This window comes from Pseudophryne corroboree, chromosome 2 (genome assembly GCF_028390025.1).
Source record: "Pseudophryne corroboree isolate aPseCor3 chromosome 2, aPseCor3.hap2, whole genome shotgun sequence".
NCBI classification, from domain to species: Eukaryota; Metazoa; Chordata; class Amphibia; order Anura; family Myobatrachidae; genus Pseudophryne; species Pseudophryne corroboree.
The window spans coordinates 454,837,205-454,859,870 of record NC_086445.1 but is presented as its reverse complement, the minus strand read 5'-3'; the positions used below and the strand labels follow the sequence as shown (position 1 = coordinate 454,859,870).

General features: G+C 43.3%; 1 protein-coding gene across 8 annotated transcripts in view; it reads right to left on the bottom strand.

The window, feature by feature from the left end:
- The window catches only part of LOC135027842 (uncharacterized), a 1,366,020-nt gene that overhangs the window by 541,144 nt on the left and 802,210 nt on the right, over positions 1-22,666 (bottom strand). For all 8 annotated transcript variants that reach the window (XR_010224289.1, XM_063953746.1, XM_063953745.1 and 5 more), the window contains 3 exons: positions 18,922-19,062; positions 16,732-16,947; positions 15,500-15,605 (listed from right to left, as the gene is read on the bottom strand). Coding sequence is in view for 7 of the 8 variants with exons in the window: in XM_063953746.1 (XP_063809816.1) it covers positions 15,500-15,605; positions 16,732-16,947; positions 18,922-19,062 (463 nt within the window). In the remaining variant the exon portion in view is untranslated. The remainder of the gene's footprint in view (positions 1-15,499; positions 15,606-16,731; positions 16,948-18,921; positions 19,063-22,666) is intronic.

Here is a 22,666-nt window from a genome sequence, read left to right as displayed (position 1 = left end):
CTAGAGAAAAACTCCACACTGCCCAATTCTTGTCCTATGAGCAGGTCAAACTTCTGCTTCCAAGCAAAACACTACTACAATACCTTGCTTTGCAAACCTAGGTGCACTGTCAGAAATCTAGGTGCATCTGCACAAATTGAGGAGTACAACACCACCAAAATGGATTTTAAGCTGTACCACAAAGGCATCTTGAAGTAAACCCCGTACCCACTTAGCCCTATTAGTGTTTTGCAAAACAAGTAAGGAATTGTTCATACATTCCTATGTAACCAAAAAAATAATAATCTTTAGGTAAGTTTCTTAACATCAATAGTTTTTATTGGGTTTTATATCGAATACAGAAAATGAAAGGGGGGGGGGGGGGTACAGAAAAAAGAAAAAGGTAGGGTGGGGAGGGATGTACACATCAATTAAATCAAACATATATATAAAACAGGTAACATATCGACTGAACAGGTATTCAGGTATCATCCTCATACCATGAGGTAAAAATATACCCAGTTAGGGTAATAAGGATCAGCAACTCCATCTCTCATATTGGAGGGGAGAGAGAACTGACATTACTACGGACATAACAACCAGTTTAAACCAAGATAGGGAAATTGTATGATGGGACAATTAAGGGGTAGTTGGTTTCTCATTTAAGCTGAACTGTAATGGGGATGTTTTCCCTGGATGTGAGATGAGAGCTGCGCCCTCCCCCTCTGTGACGTATTCATGCCATTGGAACCATTGCATGATGGGCGAGGACACCGAGGAGGAATAAGGCATGGCCTCAGTTTCCATGGTATAATGGAGATGAACCTTATGGAATACCTTTAGGGCGGGAGGTACTGTTGCCTGTTTCCAGGCCTGGGCCAAAATTGCCCTTGCTGCTATACAAATATGTCCCAATATGTACCTCCGGGAGGCCGAGACCTCCAGGGGATACACATGGAGGAGAGCCAAAGCGGGGGATGGGCTCAAAGACAAACATAAAACTTTATTTATCAGCTTAAAAACATCTGCCCAAAAAGGTTGAAGGAGGGGGCATGTCCAGAAAATGTGGTACAAGTGCCCTATTTCACCACAGTTCCTCCAACAAAGTCGTGAGCAGGAGGGCCAAAATGTGTGCAGCCTATCTGGGGTCAAGTACAGTCTATTCAATAATTTAACATGCATTTCTGAGTGATTTAAACAGCGTGACATGCGGAATGTTAACTGATATAATTTCTCCCATTGTGCTTCTGCAATAGGGATGCCTAAATCTTTCTCCCAACGCCTCTGGGCATTAGACTTCTGATATGGAGTCAATGCGACAAGTGTGTTGTACCAATAGGTGATATCTTTAGTGGATGTAAACAGTACAACACGGGATAAAACAGATTGAGCCATGGCGCTAGGGGGAATTCGTACAGTGGGTAAGCTCTTAAACCAGTGTCTGATTTGAAAATAATGAAATAATTCAGTATGCGGGAGGGAGAATCTATCTTGCAACTGGGCGAATGACAGAAAGGCAGTTCCATCTAATAGGTCCCCGAGGGTATAGATATTGCAATCACTCCACACAGAAACATGTAGATTTGGGATTAATTTACTCACAGCTTTAAGCGAAAGGGCAGTGTAAGGGGCATTAAAGCCAGGTAGTTTACTCGTCAAACTATCCCACATTCTTAGGGAAGAGGCCGTAGAGGGAAGAATGACCAAATCGCTGGGGCGCAGGGCTCTAGGTGTCCACAACAGATCAGCTAAGGGGTAACCGATGCAACCAGCATTTTCAATATGGGCCCATAGGGATGTGGAGTTGGAGAGATTCCAAGATTTAAGTTGAGCAAGCAAGCACGCTTCTTGATATAAATTTAAATCGGGTAGTGCGAGGCCTCCTTTGCATCGAGGGAGTATCATTCTAGTGTGTGCCAGTTTTGTCGGATGCGATTTCCATAGGTATTTTGCCATTACAACTCTGCATTTATCGAGATAAATTTTAGGGAAAAAGTAAGGTATGGTGCGAAATAAATACATGAGTTTAGGTAGTAAGGACATTTTAAAGGCTGATAGTCGTCCCAGCCAAGATATTTCATATAGAAGCCAAGAGGATGTCAGGGTTTGGAGAGTTAGTATTAGGGGAGGGATATTCAAATCGAAAACATTAGAGGAGGAAGGGGGAATCTGTATCCCTAAATATGTTAATGAATTAAGTTTCCAGTTGTATGAGTACTGAGTTCGTAGGGCAGCCGTGAGTTTATCCGGCAAGTGTACAGGTAGGGCATCAGTTTTGGTTGTGTTCAGTTTATAATATGAGGCCTTGCTATAGTCGTGTAGTATCGAGTGTAAATGAGGGAGGCAGGAGGAGGGGCGAGATACAAACAGGAGGACGTCATCTGCAAATAAGCAGAACTTATGGGAGAGTTCCCCTTGTGACACTCCAGGGAATGCAGCATCCGATCTAATTTTAGCTGCTAAAGGTTCAATGCCCAGCACATATATCAAGGGCGAGAGAGGGCAACCCTGGCGGGTTCCATTAGTAATTGGGAAGGCGTCCGACAGAAATCCATTGCTAAACACTCTTGCCGATGGTAAAGTATATAAACTAATATTGACTCCAAAATCCGGTCCAAGAAACCAAACTTGACCAATACAGTACGCATATGTAGCCAATTTAGTCTGTCGAACGCCTTCTCAGCGTCCAGCGAGAGCAACAGAAATCCCTCTGTGTCGGGGGCCATGTCTATCAGATTAAAGACTCTGCGGGTGTTGTCAGAGGCCTGTCTGCCAGATACAAATTCCACTTGGTCGGGGTGGACCAGCAAGGGTAAGTATACGCTGAGTCGGGATGCTATCAGTTTGGCATAAATCTTAATATCGCTATTAAGCAGTGCAATTGGGCGATAATTGTGGCAGTGAACAGAATCTTTCCCAGGTTTGGGGATAGCTACCACCTGGGCCTCCAACATTTCCCCAGGAAAGGCACCCGAACTGGATATATCAAAACCCATCGGGGCCAGGGGCCTTATTCCTAGGGAGGGACTTAATCACTGATTCTACCTCAAGTGCGGTCCACGGGGCATTTAGGGTATCTAACTGATCGGGGGTCAAAGAGGGGAGGTTAACAGAGGAGAGGAACTCCTGTATAGTATCAGAAGTAGGTTGAAACGTGAGGGGATCTGAGTGTAGATTATACAATTTAGTGTAATATTCTGCGAATTGATTAGCAATGTCTAGAGGATTTGCAAGCTTAGTACCTGTAGAGGAAAGAACAAATTTAATTCTGTTGCGAGCTCGTTGTACACGGAGTCTGCGAGCTAGCATTTTACCCGGTCTATTACCCACTAAATAGAATTTCTGTCGTAGCCTATTAAGGGCCACCTGAGTTTTGAAAACTAAAAGTTTTTGCAACTGGCTGCGAATGTCCGAAAGTTCCTTACGGAGGAGTTGGGTGGGATGTTTCTTATTTTTATCTTCGGCTATTTTAAGTCTATGTTCTAAATCAAGTTGGAGTTGTTTGGCTTGTTTTTTAAGCGTAGCCCCAGCTTGAATGGCGGAGCCGCGGACAACCGCTTTAATATGCGCACCAATAGTTTGGCAAAGAGGTATCTGAAGGGGAATTAGTGTCTGTGTAGAGAGAGATGCAATCAGAGATAATCTTTGTTGCTAACGGGTCATGCAAGAGATGTGGAGATAATCTCCACGGTCTAGGAGGTCTAGTGTCGGATCCCACCCTCCACTTCCAATATATCGGTGCGTGGTCGGACCAGGTGATGGGTAAGATTTCAATCGTACCAGAATCCTGTAAGGTCCATTTATCACATAACACAAGGTCAATTCGTGAATATGAATTATGGACCGATGAGAAGAAAGTATAGTCTCTTCCGGTGGGGTTGTGCGTGCGCCAGACGTCATATAAATCAAATTCCGCTAACACATTACGTAGTGCTACTGAAGGGCCAAGGCGGGTCTTGGATGCGGCTGAGGGAGTCTGGGACGATTTATCGAGTTTGGGATCTAATACCAAGTAAAAATCTCCTAGGAGAATTAAGGAGCCGACTCTGACATTTTGGATAATCAGGCATAGCTTCCGAATAAAGGCTACCTGGTTCGAATTAGGCGCGTATAATGAGACTATAGTGACAGATTTATTTTCCAAAAGACCAGTGAGGATCAAGTAGCGACCTGCTTTGTCCGCAATTTGAGAGTGGAGGGTAAAAGGAACCCCATCTCTAAATAACAGGGCTACTCCATTTCTTTTAAAGGGACCGTTAGCGAAATATCCTATGGGGTATCTATGGTCTTTCAATACTGGGGGGTTATGGGAAGAAAAATGAGTTTTCTGCAGGGCGACTATATCTGCTTTATACTTATGGAAAGAAGTCAATGCTAGTCTGCGCTTATTGGGGGAGTTTAAACCTTTAACATTCAATGAAAGAATACCAACCATAATTATTCAGTTATATCGCCATATAGGTGACGGCATCCCTTCAGGAAAGGGGTGGGGTGGGGGGGGGGTGGAAAAAACAGGAAGGGGTAACAAAATTAGAAAAACAGTAACAAAGGGGGAGAAAAAACAAAACGACCCTGTACATCGGGTCTGCATAGCTACTGCAGGGGGGGGGGGGGGGGGGGGGAATGCAGTAGATGAACGGGGGCAGGCGGACTCATCAATCCACCCACCCGGGGTCAATTAGATAACTAGAGAAAACTTATGCGTAGAGAGAATACAAACACATCTCCATCCAAGCAAAAAAAAAGGCACATGAGGAATATACATATATTGAAGCCATCATGTGTCAAAAAGATATTCCAATTAACCTAGAAATTAGGTTGCAATCATAGCAACCGCATGTAAACAGGAGAGCGTACACTACAGAAACCAGCTGTGTACAAATGCAACTCACCTAGAATACTATTATAAACAGACCGTTAGCAATAAACATATGCATAATAAGGCCAATATCTCTAACGGAGTAGAGAGTAACATATTAGAACATAATGAAACAATTATTAATTGTGGAGCACATTCAAGTAGTGGACCATTCCGAACGAGGTGCAGGACGCCTCTCAGTAGGGGATGGAAGTTTTACCGAGATGTCCCAGTCCTCGAGCAGCTTCGCCCCGGCCTCAAGCTCCGATATTGTAAACGAGGAACCTTCGTAGGAAACAATCAGCTTCACTGGGAAGCCCCACCTGTATCGAATATCTTGGGCCCGAAGGGCGGAGGTAATCGGAGCCAAGCTGCGCCGTTTAGAAAGGGTAAATGCGGAAAAGTCCGGAAACAGTTGTAATCCTCCCAAAGTGTCTGGACTTTTTGCGTTTCGAGTTGCTTGGAGAATGCGCTCTTTAATTGTAAAGAAGTGTACCCTAAGTAACGTATCTCTAGGTGAGGTGTTGGAGAGAAATCGAGGTTTAGGGAGACGATGGATCCGGTCAATGAGCAGTTCTGCATCGGGAACACCTGGGAGAAGTCTCCTGAACAGGGACATGGCATAGTCCAACAGGTCTGCGTTATCCACTGATTCAGGTATTCCACGAATTTTAATATTGTTCCGTCTGGAGCGGTCCTCTATATCCGCCATTTTGCTTTTGAACGTTTCCAAGTCGCTTTGTTGTTGGTCGTGCGCTGTAATAAGTTCGTTGTGTGACGTCACTAATTCTTCCACTTTGCGCTCTAGAGTGTCGTTTCTGTCTCCGATAGCTGTCAACTCTACCTTGACTTCCCGTAGTGCGGCTGTAAGGTCGTGGGTCAGTTCTGATTTGAAGGCCGTCAGGACCTGACAAAGGGTCTTCACAGTTAGAGGATCATCAGAGTTAGGATCCACGCCTGATACTGAAAGTGAGCCGATCAGGTCCTTCGAGTATGGGCTTTTCGTTGGAGGAACCGACACTCCTCGAGATGTCGGAGACGTCTGTTGTTGTTTTCGGATCGGGAGGGATACCTGAGGGGGTAGCGAGGTTTTTGCTTTTTTAGGCGCCATAATGAGAGAAGAATAAAAGAGGAAGAGAAGTGGCCGGACAGCGGTGCGGCAGACGGATACTTCTTGGCCGGTGCGTTATAAGATAAACAGGATGCTGGAATTTAAACGTAATAGCATGTTTAGTATTAGGACCCCGGGTGGAAAGGGCTCATATTAGGGATCACATCCCGACGGACTGCAGAAGCGTAGAGATGATGGCCGTATCAGACCGTGGTTGTGGAAGGAGGAGACCGCAGGCGTAGCTGGAGAGCAGTCGTGAATCAGTGAGAAAATGTACAATTAAACGGCAGAGTGGGCTGTGTCAGTTGAAGTCAGCAATATATAATGTATCTTCAGTGAATTCAGAGCACTTGCAGAAGCACACCAGACAGGGTTTGTGTGATTAAGAGGCAGCTGCAGAGCCACTGTGCAGTGTCTCCAATGTGTGCTGCTTGAAGCAGTATTATCAGTGAAAGATTTTCCAAGATGGCCGCCGCCAGCCTTACATGCATAAGGTCAGTTATTGTACCTTCTTTCCAGGGCTCAGGAGGGTGATTCGCGGCTGTCTGAGGTAGCTGAGGGTCTGGAGCGGGTCCCCGCCGAGATTATAATGTGAGTGGCGCCCGTAGGGAGCCAGCCGGGTCCCGCCGCGGCCGCGATCAGGCCCCGGAGCCCGCCGTCGGGGCGCCTCCGAACTCGAGGCCCCGGCTTCCGGAGGTAGAGTAGGCCGCAATCTCGTAGCGGCGTGGAGAGGGTCCACAGCAGCGCAGTTTGCTGCCCCAACTAGCCCACCGCCGCTAGCAGCTTCCTGGGTCACAGCAGGGGCCAGAGGGGGTCCTTTAATGCACTCTGCGGGCGTTTTTTGTGAGGAGCTCCACTGCAGCACGTCTGGTCAGCACTGTGTCCTGGCCACGCCCCCTTAGGTAAGTTTCTTAAACCTTTATACAGTGCTTAAAGTGGCCCTAGAGAGGTGGTGGAACTCACCCCCACCCCTCCCCCCGGCGCCCATGTAATAAAGGTATTGCAAAAAAGGTGCGTAGTCTCAAAAAGAAAGGTGCATGGTCACACAACAGTAATAATGCCCACAGTAGTAGAACCCCTAATACATAATGCCCACAGCAGTAGCGCCCCTTTTACAATGCCCACAGTAGTAGTGCTCCTTATGCAATGTCCACTGTACTGGTAGTGCCCATAGTGATAGTGTTCTTATATTGAGCACATAGTAGTGGTGCCACTTATGCAATGCCCCCAGTAGTAGTGCCCCTTATGTCCCCAGAAGTGATACCCCTTGCACCTACCCTGTGCTACATGTAAAAAATATTGTATTTTGGATTATGTCCAATCTCTGCCCAGTACACTCCCTTGCTGAAGTGCCCCCTTTACAATGCCCTCATTAGTAGTGCCCCCATCCAGGTGGTCTGTGCATGCGCACTGGCTGTTGTGCGTGTGCTCGACCTTAAACATTAAAGGCCGCATTCAGGAAGGATGCGGCCGCAGTGTGATTGGCGGCGGCGGCTGTCGGGGGAGCAAAGTCATGGTGTTTGGGGGGGAGGAACGTCCCGAACAGGCCAGGACCGTTTTCGGTGCGGCTACGTGACCTATCAAGTGAGAAGATTAATGCCTAAATTGGCAACACACATAGGGCCTAATTCAGAGCTGATCGTAGATCTACAATAAAAATCTCTGACATGGAGGGGGAGGGATGACGCCCAGGACAGGGCCAGCACAGCGGCGATGCTTTGGCACCTGATGAGTAGCTCCCTGCCTACACAGCCTAGCTGCGAACACGTAACAGCAGCAACCCACCCCAGTAACGGTCAGGACATGCCTGCGTTGTCCGGACCGCGCCCCCCCCCCCCCCCCAACACCACTGACACGCCCATGACCGCCTCTGCCTGTCAGTCAGTGCGGCCGATGCGCGTGTGTACACGGCACAGGGCTTCAGCCTGCAGGTCTGAATTAGGCCCATTTGCATTCATTGATTTTTCAGTTAACGTTTTGTTAAACTTCCATAACTGTTTGCATCGAAAACCTTAAACGATGAAGCTGTTACTACAGACCCCAGAATGTTGCAAAAGCACAAGCAACACCGTATATAGCTGCTATTAACTGATGACAGGGTCGGACCAGCCACATGGCAGTTCTGGCAAATGCCAGAAATGTCTATGACCACATGGGCTGGAACAGGCAAGTAGCAGACAGCCGGAAGCTGCTGTAGACAGGAAACATTTTTTTCCCCTGTTACTGAAGCTTTCCAGTGGCCGTCCGACCGAAGCCCCACCTATTGAACCCTCCTATCCTCCCGCGGTTCTAAACACTGAGCATAGGTTAATGTCACACACGCACTGTAATGCCAGTGCCCGCTGTGCTTCCCCCTGCACCCAGCTCATCTCTGACAGGCTAGTTAGTTTCTGTGGCCCCGCCTGCCCTCCCCTCTGACCAATCTAGTTTTTACATTAGCCAGTGTCTCACCACCTCCTGCTTCCTATGTCCCTATGTTCCTTCCCACTTCCTCAGATCCTCTTTCATTTTTTTTCTCAGCAGTCTCCATTCATGGTTCCAAATGAGGCCCCCACCCCTTGCAGAAAATGCCTTCCCTTTTCTCTGGGGGAACCTACACCAATGAAGTGCCAGCTTTACCTAACGCAACCAACCAAATGTCCGATGGCACATCCCTACAGGATGTTGCGTGTATTTTAATACAGATTAATGATGTACACTTGTACAGTATATTGCCAATATTAATTATATTTGTAAAAACATAGACTAAGTAGGAGTAGTCTATACCAGGAGCCAGATGCTGATGCCAAGATGGGCCTGTGTGTTTTAAATGCAAGGGCCTCTTTTTTAGTCCCAGCCTGGCCCCGCTGATGGGAGTTAAAGATGGATGGCAGTTAAAATGTGGAAGTAGTGCTGAAAGCTGATAATAATTAGAGACGGGCAACCTGTATTCTAGCATTTTTAAGCTACATTTCCAAGCACCCTTTTCCCCCCAGGAGTTACTGTAGAGGTGTCACCTGCACTGCATTCTGCTGATATAGCATTATGTGATTAGTGACCATATAAAGTTAATACTAAGGCTTATTTATGATTGCAAAATAAGCATGCTTGTCTACCAAGCACATTTCAAGGTGCAATCCATGCCCTGATAGTAACAATCACTAATGTAAATGCAATCTGTGCCTACAGATGTGTCCTCGTACACTATTGCTGTAGTTGCGCCAAACACGCCTTCTCGGTGTGCCGAGCCTTGTGTTAATCGGCTTGCACTGAATGCCTTTTCATGCGAACATGCAATGCGGTGTGGCAAAACCATTTCACTGGACTGCACCACTTAATTTGATATATGACACTTGTATATCTGTGTGCAACTGAGTCTCTGAATCTGTATACGAAGTGCTACGTGGTGGAGCGTCTTGCAGTAGGTGTATGAGGCCACAGCTGTACATCTGCAGGCTGCCAGTTACTCTTAAAATTGCTCTCTGAGAAAACAGTCAACGCTAGTAATGTATGATAGCACGGATCATTTCTTTGTTCTACTAAAATTCAGATTGGCTTCATTTAATTAAGTGCATGGTGGAATGGGACTTTGTTACAGGCTAGTTATCAGAGATTTTTTTTTGCCTGCCTTATCCCTGATGACTGCCGGCATTGGGGACAACTGAATATCCCGGGTGCAGTCATTTAGCTAGTTGTTATCATCAGTGCACACTTGCACCTACCCTGTGCTACATGTAAAAAATATTGTATTTTGGATTATGTCCAATCTCTGCCCAGTACACTCCCTTGCTGAACTGTGCTTGTGTGAAAATGCCCGTTACTCCCAGCTGCACCTCTTCTGCCATAATTGTAGATACAATGAAAATGTGTACGAGTATGCGCAGTCCAAAAACGCAAAATTATATGCACTGCACAGCCTTGCTGATGTTGCCACTTGCCACCTTGACCCTAAATCATGCGCTTACCCATATAACAGGCGGGTGATATCACAAAAGAGTAATGAACTGTGGAATATCACTTTTGTAAATGACCCTTTGTTATTGACTGTTCCTATCTGCATTCTACCTGTGGAGGAATACAGATACAGTTATTTATGATACAGTTATTTTATAATAAGCTTCAAGCCCAACCATTCCATTATATTCGCTCAAGCGTGTTCTTTTCATATGGAAAGAAATGCTAAATTGCTGTAGCATCATGACTCTGTGTGGTGCCCAAGCCCAAACTGCAAATGTACACTATTTCACGTCACAGCATATTTCCCACAAATGTTCCCCTAGGAGGAAATGTGCTAAATACATGAGCCCAACTAAATGAGACAGGAACATTATCTTCTGTTTTTTAATATTGCATGCGAATTATGTATTGATGAAAGCATTTAAGGTGCTAATCTCTTTCATCCTACAACATGTTTACAGTCAGCTGTACGACTTATGTTCAATTAGAAACAGAATTTTATTAGCTGAAAATGCATATTTAAAATATGCATGCGAGGAAGGAGGTGAATATGAACCTTGTCCTGAAATAACAGATTTTTAGTTATAAAACAGCCATTTGCCAGAATTTCAAAGACATCTGCTTTCAAAGACTACCTTCCTAGTTGTTTACCACAGGCTGTCTTGACTGTTTTAACAACCTCCCCTGGGATTCTGCACACCTCATTATGCAAAACCACTGTACGTGCATTCACTCCGACACTTCAGCTAATCTGCACACATAGCACCTTTTCTATTATATGCAACATCCTTGTGCGGATGCACTTTACAGCCGTATGCAGGATTCTCTCTCTTAATGCCTGAGTTCTAGGTCCAAATGTTCTACATGGGTCTCATTTAATATTCTCCCCTTTGTGATCCAACTGCATAAAAGGTAAATACTTAGCTGTAATATGGGGCTGTCACATGCTTCAGAAAGCACTCAAACCTTCATAAAAACATGTCCCAGGTGTGTACAGAGCACAAGGAAGGATACCTATTCTTCCCAGCTGTACCTGAAAACATGGATTGTTGCAGTTTCTTTTACTACATTACTGCAGCAGCGGAATGTAGAAAATGAGGAACTGGTCCAATCAGCGACACATTAAATAAAAGCAAAACATAACTGCAGCTATTACTAGTCTGTTATCGCTACCCTCTATAGACGCACCTGCACGAGTAAAGAAGCAGAACTAGCTATGAATGCAGGGGTGAAAGGCAGGCTATGCTCGTTACAAACGTTGCCATAGTCATTAGATATACACAGGAGGTTTGTAAAAAATAAAAATATGTGTTTTAGTTACTAAAACACTATATTGAAACAACAATCATCCACATAAGCGGAATGAAATCACAGCCATTATAGGAATTGCAGCATGTAGTGAATCATAACAATGTATCTGCGTTGATGATGATGAAGGTTTATTACAACAAGCCACCAGAGTGCAAAAATGGGTGTTCTCTTGCACATAGTGAATGCATTTGCCCATTGTTACCTGCTGACTAAATTGAGATTTGAAGGATCCGGTACGATATACTTGCAGACGGCATGGCGGTTGTCAGTATACCAACAGCGGCATCTAGTCTTCCGGAATCCTGCCACGCTTCGCGCGCCACAGGTTCTATTCCCACTCGGTTGGTGGCGTGGACCCACCAACCGAGTGGGAATACCAGGCGGGTGTCGGGCTTCCATCCGTCAGTAAAATGCCGGCTGTTGGGATTCTGGCATCGGTCTCCTGTATGCCAGGATTCCGGCAGCTGGCATTTTAACTGCACCCGGATTTGAATAGCATGCAGCATCCCATACTCTTCAGGTGACATGTCAGTGTAAGTATTGCCTGCACTGGTATACCACAGTAAATGATGTCCTCAAGGTTTTCCTGTTCATTGGACACTAATTTCTTTCAATGAGTGTCCAATGTACAGGTTTAATACTTTAATAAGCAAGTAATGGAATGTATTTTATGTGTGGCATTTGTACTCTAATATCGGGGGTTATTCAGATGTGGTCATTTCTGCTTTGAGTGTGGCGATTATCGGTACTTTGTGCAAGCGCAGGACTGGTTCTGCACGTGCACGCCTGGGTCCTACGTTGTAAAAAGCGGTGACTGTCAGTGATTTACTAAAGCTTAAAAACCAGAGAATTGGTGATGTGATAGCAAATCAGATGATGTTTATCATTCTCTAAAAGGCAATAGAGAAATGATAGACAACATCTGATTGGTTGTTATGAGCAACATCTCCAATTCTATGTTTAAGACGTTTTAACACATTTACACCTGTGCTTCTGTGGCATATATTTAACTCAGTCATATAGTCAATGAGCAAATTAGTGCATAATGGCCCTCATTCCGAGTTGTTCGCTCGCTAGCTGCTTTTAGCAGCATTGCACACGCTAGGCCGCCGCCCTCTGGGAGTGTATCTTAGCTTAGCAGAATTGCGAACGAAAGATTAGCAGAATTGCTACTAAAAAAATTCATGCAGTTTCTGAGTAGCTCCAGACCTACTCCTAGATTGCGATCACCTCAGTCCGTTTAGTTCCTGGTTTGACGTCACAAACACGCCCTGCGTTCGGCCAGCCACTCCCCCGTTTCTCTAGCCACTCCTGCGTTTTTCCCTGACACACCTGCGTTTTTTAGCACACTCCTCGAAAACGCTCAGTTGCCTCCCAGAAACGCCCCTTTCCTGTCAATCACTCACCGATCAGTAGTGCAACTGAAAAGCGCCGCAGGAACACCAGCAAATCTACTAAGTTTTGTGTAAAAATAACTTAGCGCATGCGCGCTGCGTACCATGCGCATGCGCAATTTCCACCTAATCGCTGCGTTGCAAAAAACGGAAACGAGCGAACAACTCGGAATGACCACCAATAACCGAGCAGTGGAAAAATAATCAGCATGATCAGTTTTTTTTTATTATATTTGAACGAAGAATAGAAACCTCATTAGTGCCAGGACAGGGTGAAGGGGTTTTGCACTTGCAACCTACACTGAGAATTAATAGTTTACACTTGCATGCAGAAAAATATAAAAAATGTCACTCTATGGACGTTTGGCATCTAAGCAGTTAATGCAGATTACTTCATAGCAATTAAAAGGTTCTTCCACACAGGCCCATGCCCAGCCTAGCGGTCACAGTCCATCTGCTATACAGGCGTACAAATCTAATGGACGCATGTCTATATTTTGCCAGCTTTATTATTTGCCAGAGCAGCTTTGTTCAATTTATGCCCTAGTATTTTCGCAGCTAGTTTCTTTCCAAAAACTGCGTAGCCTGTCTCCAGGGCAAATACAATGGCTCATTACATGGGATGGAGAAGTGGTCAGCAGCTGCACACAATTAACTCAGCGTGAGCCTGATCCTCTAGCAGCATTTTCTATCATGTGTATAATTCTATCCAAGATGTTCCTCTGAGTGACAGTATACCAGAAGTAATGTACTGTTTAAGCTCTCTACGTGCTGAATCTACTGGATAATTATTTATTTGGATGTAGTTGCAGTGATGTCAAATTTGCCAAATCTCTGATCTGTGATTTGTTGGTAAATTAGATATGGAAACTGTAGCCTCAGTAGCAGGACTTACGGGTGAAAGACCAAGGTGCAAAAATATATTTTGAGACGCTTCTTTTTGGCCAATCACAAAAAATACCTTTTATACTCCAGTACATAAGGCCTCACCCTGGGTATGTCACTGGGACACCTTTCTTTGGATCTCACTGTAGACTGACTTTGGGTGCTGCTCTATCTATAAGGGGTTTTGATGATCAGTGACGTGATGCTGTAAGTAGCCAATAGGCATTAAGGTTCCAGGTCACAGCCAGGGAACGCATGCAGCACCACCTGGGGCCGAGGTAGTAACTTGCATTGCCTGTGGCAGGGAGAAGGCCAGGAAAAATCAAAAGGAAAATCAAAAAAATGTCAGGAACATGGGGCCCCTGACTGATCAATTACACTGAACTGATAGTTCAATATAAAGCACCTTCATAATTTAAATCAGATGAGTCAGGTCCCATGATATTATTATTGTTTATTTATGTAATGCCACCAATTTATGCATCTCTTTATGAGCATATTTATCATTTATATTAGTTCATGTTATACAGATGATAATGGCTATAGGTGGTATTCAATTTGTGCAGGTTTTTCTGACAGACGGAAAAACTGCACTTTTTGATAGTTTTTAGGTTTAATATGCATTCGACCTATTCAATGAAAGTGACTTTTTTTGACTGTAAAAAAAACAAGCACTGTCGGAAAACACGTGGATCAGCGAGTTACTCGCCGAGCCACGTGTTTTTGTTGAAAACACGGCTGTTTTCAACCATTTACCACTGATGCAGATTCAACTTGTTATCAAGTCGAAACTGCATTGTCAGAATGCTAATCGGGACCAAATTAAAACACCCCACCCCCCACCCCCATGTCTGCAAACATCTATTTAATAGAAAGAAACGTTTACAGACAAGTTTAACAGGCACCTTGTTTTCTATGTACTTAACACAGATTGACTCAACTGTATACATTTTCACTATGAATATTCCAAAATCTTTTATTTATTCTAACACAACCCCTTCCCTACATCCTACATATTTTCAAATTAAAGATCCCAATGGGCAACCAGCTGGGAGATCGAACTATTAGCAAATCTGCAAGAACAGCAAAACTGTACAATGGCAGAATAAGGGGTCAAAACCCAAAAACCCATTCTCTGGAAAAACAGCAACATCAGCTATTCAAGACGGGTGTAGTATGTGATGCCGGCGGTCGTGCTCCCGGCGGCCAGCATACCGGCGCTGGAATCCCGACCGCCGGCATACCGACAGCTGGGCAAGCGCAAATGAGCCCCTTACGGGCTCGCTGCGGGCACGGTGGCGCGCTATTCTATCTATTCTCCCTCCATAGGGGTCGTGGACCCCCAAGAGGGAGAAAAGATGTCGGTATTCCGGCGCTGGTATGGTGGTAATCGGGAGCCCGGCCGCCGGCAACCTGAAGACCACCCATTCAAGACTACTCCAAGACTTCCACTGGTGGTAAATAGTCAATTGCTTTGCATGAGGAAGCAAGCTATCACCTATTTAAAAAGGTCAGAGGCAGTATATGTTCCTCACCCTGTCTTCCAGGTACTGTCACCATTACAGGATGGAGAAATAAAGGCCTTTTCTTTATTTGGCTATTTATTTTTTCTTTCTTATTTTTACTAAACTATGTGACTTTTTAAATAAAATCTACGAGGTAGATTTACTAAAGCTTCTAAAACAGATAAGTGGTGGTGTTGTTCATAGCAACCAATCTGATTCTGTCTATTATTTCCTAGAATTAACTAGAGAGATGGTAGCTAATATCGGATTGGTTGCTATGGGCTACAGCACCTCTTTTCCGTTTAAGAAGCATTATTAAATCTACCCCTACAACTGGAAGCAAATTATACATGTGTGACCCAGCAAAGCTACGCTGCCAGCCAGTATTGCCGTGGATCTGAGTACCACTATATCCCATCAAGAAAAATGGTTAAGTTACATCATATAGATAACAAAGTTGCACCTTTTCTATCCATGTCTGATGACGTCAGATAAATTGTAATCATATAATTTATGTTACCTCCATTTTCTTTCACTTCTTGATCATCTGTCATACTGTGATGTAACTGCTGGTCAACTTCATCACTCAAATGAAGAGAAGCCGGCACAGAGTCCTCACTAGTCATCTGAAGCCAAATAAATTAAAGGGAATGTCATTATATGACCACAGAAAAATCACATTCTATTACTATTATTGTATTCACATTGTGTGGCTGCTGCTGCGCTGCAGTCTACCCTATTTTCCCAGTTAATTCCAGGCAGTGAACGTGTCACAAGTGTTAGTTGTGGCAGTGGAAGCCATTGTGTCCGTGACAGAAACAGATAGATGTTTAGATCTGGTGATTCTAATTTTGACTTAATAGACATATTTATACTCCTTGCAGTGCACTATGGCTTGTTCTTGATACAAAGTTACTTGCTTTTTATTGCTTTGCTCATAACTCAGAATCAGCACATTTATAGACAATGCAATGACCTACAGTATGCAATAATAATGGGGCATATGTATTAAGCCTGGAGAAGAGATAAAGCAGGGATAAGTGCAAGGTGATAACGAACCAGCCAATCAGCTCCTAACTGTAAATTTACATATTGGAACCGATTGGCTGGTGTGTTATCACCTTCCACTTATCACTGGTTTATCACTGCTTTATCACTTCCCCAGGCTTAATACATCTGCCCCATTATTACAACGCATGTAATACAACCAGTGCAATGATAGATCATAGTCCCACAAATAATCACACAAAAAGTATACACAGAGGATCTTCCAATAAACAAAGTGTTGGTGGTCTAATATAATGATCTACTCCCCATCTACATATATATGACCTATACAGCCTATCACTGCAATGTTACCATCCACTGACTGTTCTCTAATACGGGGAATAAACAACAAATAATGAACACTTTTTCAATAATTCAAGTAATGAAATAGCCTGCACTTATTATGATTTCTGTGATTCGATTAACTTGTTTTTGGTGACCACCACCACATTCTGTACATTAATCATTGCTTTATAGTTTATACAATTTGTTAGTGGATTCACAAAATATTTTAAGATTTAATGTAGAATTTATTTTATCTTCCAAGTTGCCATTTTACTTTATTAAAAACCAATGATATCCATGAAGGTTTTGAATGCATGGGATGTATAGAGAGGCATTCACAAGGCCATATTTCTAGTGTCAACATCATAGAAAGTATTTACACTGATTCCCAGAGATGTAAATGTAGTTATGATGACATACCTGAATAAAATCTTGTAGGTCACTTTTTGTTTCAATGGCATGGTCAAAGAGGTTCAGGAAGAACTCTAAGGTAAAGTCATATTCATCAGCAAGACATCGCAGAGACTTTAAGATGGAATAAAATAGAGCTCCTCGCTGTGCCAAGGGGTACAGTCCTTCCCTCACTTGCAGCAAGTCACTCAATTGTGCTTTAGCCATCTCAAGCGCTAATGAAATCTTAAAAAGAATGCAACAGTCAATTTTAGTGGTGCTTGTATTTTAATGACAAACTAATCGGTAGATTAAGAGCCTGATTCAGAGTAATATGCAAACCTGATGGTGTGCGTGCTACACCAATATTAGAAGATAAGTGCATGAGCAGGGTCGGACTGGCCCACATGGGTATGGGGGAAACCACCGGTGGGCCCCACTGCCTGAGGGCCCACTCTTTCCTCTAGGGATCAGGTACCAGACTGTGCACTTGTATTATACATAGTAGATATGTTGCATTACACTGCACAAGACTATTGTGTATTTCACACCTCTGTGGAGGCTGGCCACACCCACTTTGTAGGCTGACCACACCCCTAAGTATCAGCCCTATCACTGCATGCCCCCGGTGGGCCCTTCATACCCCAGTCCAACACTGTGCATGAGCAGGATCAGCACTGTGCATGCACTGGTCTTCTTCTGCGAGATCCTTGCAGTTCCCTAAAGCCACAGCCTGACTAATTGCGGATGTTTAGGGGTTATTTCAGGGGCGGTGATAGCTAGCGATCCAACATAGATTTCCTGGTGTCAGCTAAGCTGCGTAAGCCGATCTAAGTAGCTCAAGATGCTTTTGCAGAGTGATCCGATGCTGCATCTTAGGACGCAACAACAGATCACAGACGTAGAAAGGAGACGTCTATTTACACAAGATGCTTCCTGCTGCATTAGCATATTATCACATTGCTGCTGCGTTCTAATACCCAGCATCCATCTCTGAAGAAGGTCCAAAATAGTCTAAATTTTATTGGTGCAAGAGCAGCTTCTGTTGCCTGTCACTAATCCACTGATTGCAATGAGTATATATGAATAAATGTCCTACTTTATATAACTGTTGATAAGTACTGTACTGTAGTCAGGGGTGTTTTAACAGAGGAGGGGCCCCTGTGCAAACTCCAGGTAGGCCCCCTCCTCTGCACGGCACAGTAGTCTCCAACACTGTGCCGGAGTCTACTGTGCATGCGAAGGTCTCCGGAAACATGGTGCTCGCCATGTTTTGGAGACCAATTTTGCGGTGACATGCACTGTGGCTATTTTGGAAGAGATTTTCACCACGGCTGCAGCGCCCGACGCGGGACTCCGGAAAGGTAAGTATTAAAATGTGGGTGCAATGTGTGCGGTGTGGGCCCCCTTTGAACCAGGGGTCTGTGTGCACCGCACACATTGCACCCATTATAGAAACGCCAGTGACTGTAGTGGATATCACTTTATTTATTAAGTGGAATTTTTAAAACCATGGATTTTCTGTAGTTGTTGCCGGACATGCCACTTAACCGACTACAATTTTTCCCAAAACGCACACAGAATTTGTCAGGGTTTTCTTATTTAAGAACAAATTTTTTAAAATGTATTTAAATATTGAAAAAATAATTTCTTTGGGGGGTGTCTCACAACCCCTGTTCATAGACTCCCATTATAGGAGAATCTACCTCCCCACAGTAGCAATTAATCCCCATTCCATGCAGTGGCAATAGATTCTCCCGGGGCATTACCCCCCACCCCTCATTACCCCCGCCCCACACACACATACACACATACACATGAACACCCACCCTACTAGTGGTAATAGATCATTCGTGGCACAATCCCCTCATCACACAGCAGTGCCAATAGATACCCACGGTGGCACTCCCCCCATGTAACACGTCATTATAAATGTATTACACCCCCTGCACTGACTGCACACCCTCCCCAGGGACAATACATTTTTATGGGTCATTACTATAGAGGTTGGAGGTCCTCCGGAGAAGAAATAAATCTGCTGTTGCAGAGCAGATTTCTTCTTTAAATGTCAGTAAATGGATGTGGAGGTCACAGTCACATCGGATATGAGCATGTCAGGGAAGGCGGTCACATTCCGTGCACCAGTTAATTGGTTTTAGAGGGAATAATAGGTGCAAAGCTAGGCATATTTGCATTAAATAATGTCACTTTAAATCTTACTTTTTTCTTTTCCTCGGACATTGTAATAATGTTGACATCGTCGTAAACGTTGCTCAGTTCTGAAGAAATTAAACATTCTCTATTTTTCTTTTCCAGTTGTTTCAAACCTTGCTGATGTTTTAAAATTAGATTTGCCATTTCCTGCCAATTACAAACATACACACAGTACATCAACATTGGTGTGATGGGCAGTACCTACACAGACAGTGTCCTCATATAATGTGGCTTCAGTCGTGCCAAACAGCAGCTCTCGGCGCACCAGGCCGCTTCTTTTTTTTCACGCCAAGTTCCACTGTGCCTCATTTGTGACTTTTATATTTTTAAAATGACTTCCGATGCGATTAGTCCCAGCCCACTGTGTGTGTAGTACGCTTTAAGTGGTGTTTTATAGCATCTTGAGATGCAAATAAGGGCAACATTTTAAGAAAAAGATGCTTCGCTACACCTCTTGGAGCAGCTCAGTCGGTCCTGGGATCTTGCACTGTATGACATATTGGGGCTACGTATATGAAGACACATCTGTAAGTATCTCACACATTGCCTAGATATAGGATTCCATGCAGGCAAAGTAGGGTTCTGGTATAAATAGCATGCCATATTATGTGCACCAACGCTATTTATTTATGGTCATTTGCACGGTCTGGTGTGCAAAATGTCATTGTTTGACAACTGGAACCTCTTTTTCAGCCTGGGATCTTTATCCAAGTAAAATTGTTAAACAGATGATAAAACCTGTTGTCCATAAACTTTTATCCACTTTTCAAGCAAATGAATACATGCTACTTGCTTATAGATATTTGTTTTTAGATAAGTACCGGTAATAATATAATGTCTAATCAGGCATGGTGCAGTTCCATCATCACACCCATGGCAGGTACACCAAGTGCAGGTGACAAGCATTATATGCTGTTCATGAAAATGATATGCATATTGTAACTTGTATGGTATAAAGCTTTCATTCGTCCTCTTTCATACAATCTCTCTTATCAAAGCAGAATGTCATTGGAAAAAAGCAGTGAAATGTTCCTTTCATCATACAATCTAATGAAGAAAGTAAATCTTGTTATAATGAATGTCACCGAGTGCAATCTCATAAAATTACAGGATTTTTTAAATGTTGCCATTACATTTTAGTGACATGGGTAAACCAATAATATTGCTAATTATATTACAGGTTGAGTATCCCTTATCCAAAATGCTTGGGACCAGAGGTATTTTGGATATCGGATTTTTCCGTATTTTGGAATAATTGCATACCATAATGAGATATCATGGTCATGGGACCTAAATCTAAGCACAGAATGCATTTATGTTTTATATGCACCTTATACACACAGCCTGAAGGTCATTTTAGCCAATATTTTTTATAACTTTGTGCATTAAACAAAGTGTGTCTACATTCACACAATTCATTTATGTTTCATATACACCTTATATACACAGTCTAAAGGTCATTTAATACAATATTTTTAATAACTGTGTATTAAACAAAGTTTGTGTACATTGAGCCATCAGAAAACAAAAGTTTCACTATCTCACTCTCGCTCAAAAAAGTCCGTATTTCGGAATATTCCGTATTTCGGATATTTGGATATGGGATACTCAACCTGTATTGATAAAAAAATAATCTTCCTCCAGAATATAATTGAAATTACTCACTGATACCTACCTCAATACTAGCACTTTTTCATAGATCTGTTATGTATTCTCACAATACTCTACCATTCGCCCCTTTAGATCTCTTTCTGACCTATGCCTTGCCTTGTCTCTGGTAACCACCTCTCACTCCCCTCTACAAGATTTCTTCCGTGCTGCTACTCCCATATGAAATTCCCTACCATGGCTCTCCTGAAGCCTTCAAATCTTAAAGAGCTCTCTGGAAAGCCATCATTTTATTACAGCTAAGTCTATTTAACCTATAATATCCACCTTAATGTCTCCTCACAACTGCCCAATCCCCACTCTATGGCCTGTATCCCATTAGCCCCATTCATTCTTTTGGGCTGAAAAAAATAAGCTAATATTGCGATTTTAGCCAGATGGCATCTGGCTATCCTATTATAAACCTGTTTTTTTTGCCACAAAATTCCCGGATTTGGCCGATAACACATGAGATCTGGGATAAGTTCACATACCCATGTGTTATCGCAGATCTGAGGGCTGTTTATCGGGGATTATGCTTTGCGTGCCTGAGACACCCAAACCATGATCCCCATTAAATGTTGGCATCAGAGGATAAGCACATCGGCCTCGGGGATAATAGGATAGCCAAAGCTGCTAATTGGATATCCCCCTAAGCTACACTCCCTCCTGTTGTTTCTGATTGTAACCCTGATTAGGGGTTAAACATATGTAACCCCCTTTTAACCTCTAATGGGACTAATCCCTTAATTTACTAGCATTCAATAATGTCTTGGATGTACCCACTCTTAACTGAGGGTATTGTACGTCTAATGTCAGTGCCTCCACCCAAGTATGTTTGTGTACCTACCTCTTACACCATTTGGGCCTGCTTGGGGAAACCCAAATACATTAATTAATGTCTTTAATAACACCCCTGATACCACATACACCTCACTCTTGGATGAATCAGCAGAAGCTAAGTTTATTTCCCGCATCCATTCTTTAAAACTGATGTCATACTTGCATATATTATCGACAATGCAACACAAAATGTATTTAACAACTGATAATAATTTGAAACTACCCCCCATTACTATGGCCAACCCAAGGACTCAGTGGCACCCTACAAATAGGCTAGATGTACAGTGTATGCTAATTAGGACAAAGTCCAGTAGTAACTGTAGGTGCCTATGAATCCCAGGGAGGGCCAATAGTTTACAAACTTGTTAATACCCCCCAATATGAATGAGAAACACTTTCCCTGTAAATATGTACACAGTATCACATTTACTGTATGAGCTCATTTGTGTCATATGTGACAGGTAAGTTTATACATTTAATGAAAGTTAAATTATAAGTTCTACAATGACAAGTTTAGCTGAATTCATGAAAACTTGTGTCTCAAAATACAGTATCATTTGTTTTGCAACCAAGGATGACTAAATATGTATTCTAAATCCATATTACTGCATGCAGTAAAATAAAACACACTACCAATATATGGGTATACCCAGGTAGTATTAGTTCCACTGTAAACTGCAGTAAAGTTGGGGCCCATTTGTTGATTAGCCTTTTTCTATGTGTAAGTTCGCATAGAAGAAACCTTCTAGTAAACATTGCTCTTGGAGATCCTCATGCATTGGCTATGTTGCTTTCATCCGTGTGTATGAAACACCTGCTTGCAGTTTGTAAGTTTAATTAGTTATAACTTTTGAGCTTTTAAACAGAATAAAGTCTATAGTCTATGCCTCACAGGTGTATCCACATTATTTCAGTGTTAGGATTCTACAGAAAACAGTCTCTCCCTCTTGCAACATTGTCCCAGATGAGATGAAAATTAGCTTTGCAAGAGATTTGATGAGGCAGTAGGCTGTTTAATGTATGAAGGTTAAAAGTCAATACCGCATTCAGCCACTATACGGTGCTTGTATAATTAGTAATAATACGTTTGATAGCCAGCATCCATTATAATATATGAGAGATAAGTGTAAGCCTCTGATTCTGAGCAATAGCTCAGCTGCCTGTCATGACACTGCGGAGTGGCTGGCAATCAGTAAAAGTTAGGTTGTATCAGCAACACTCCTAAACTCTGCAGGTAAGGGGTGTAATGTGTTTGCTTTGA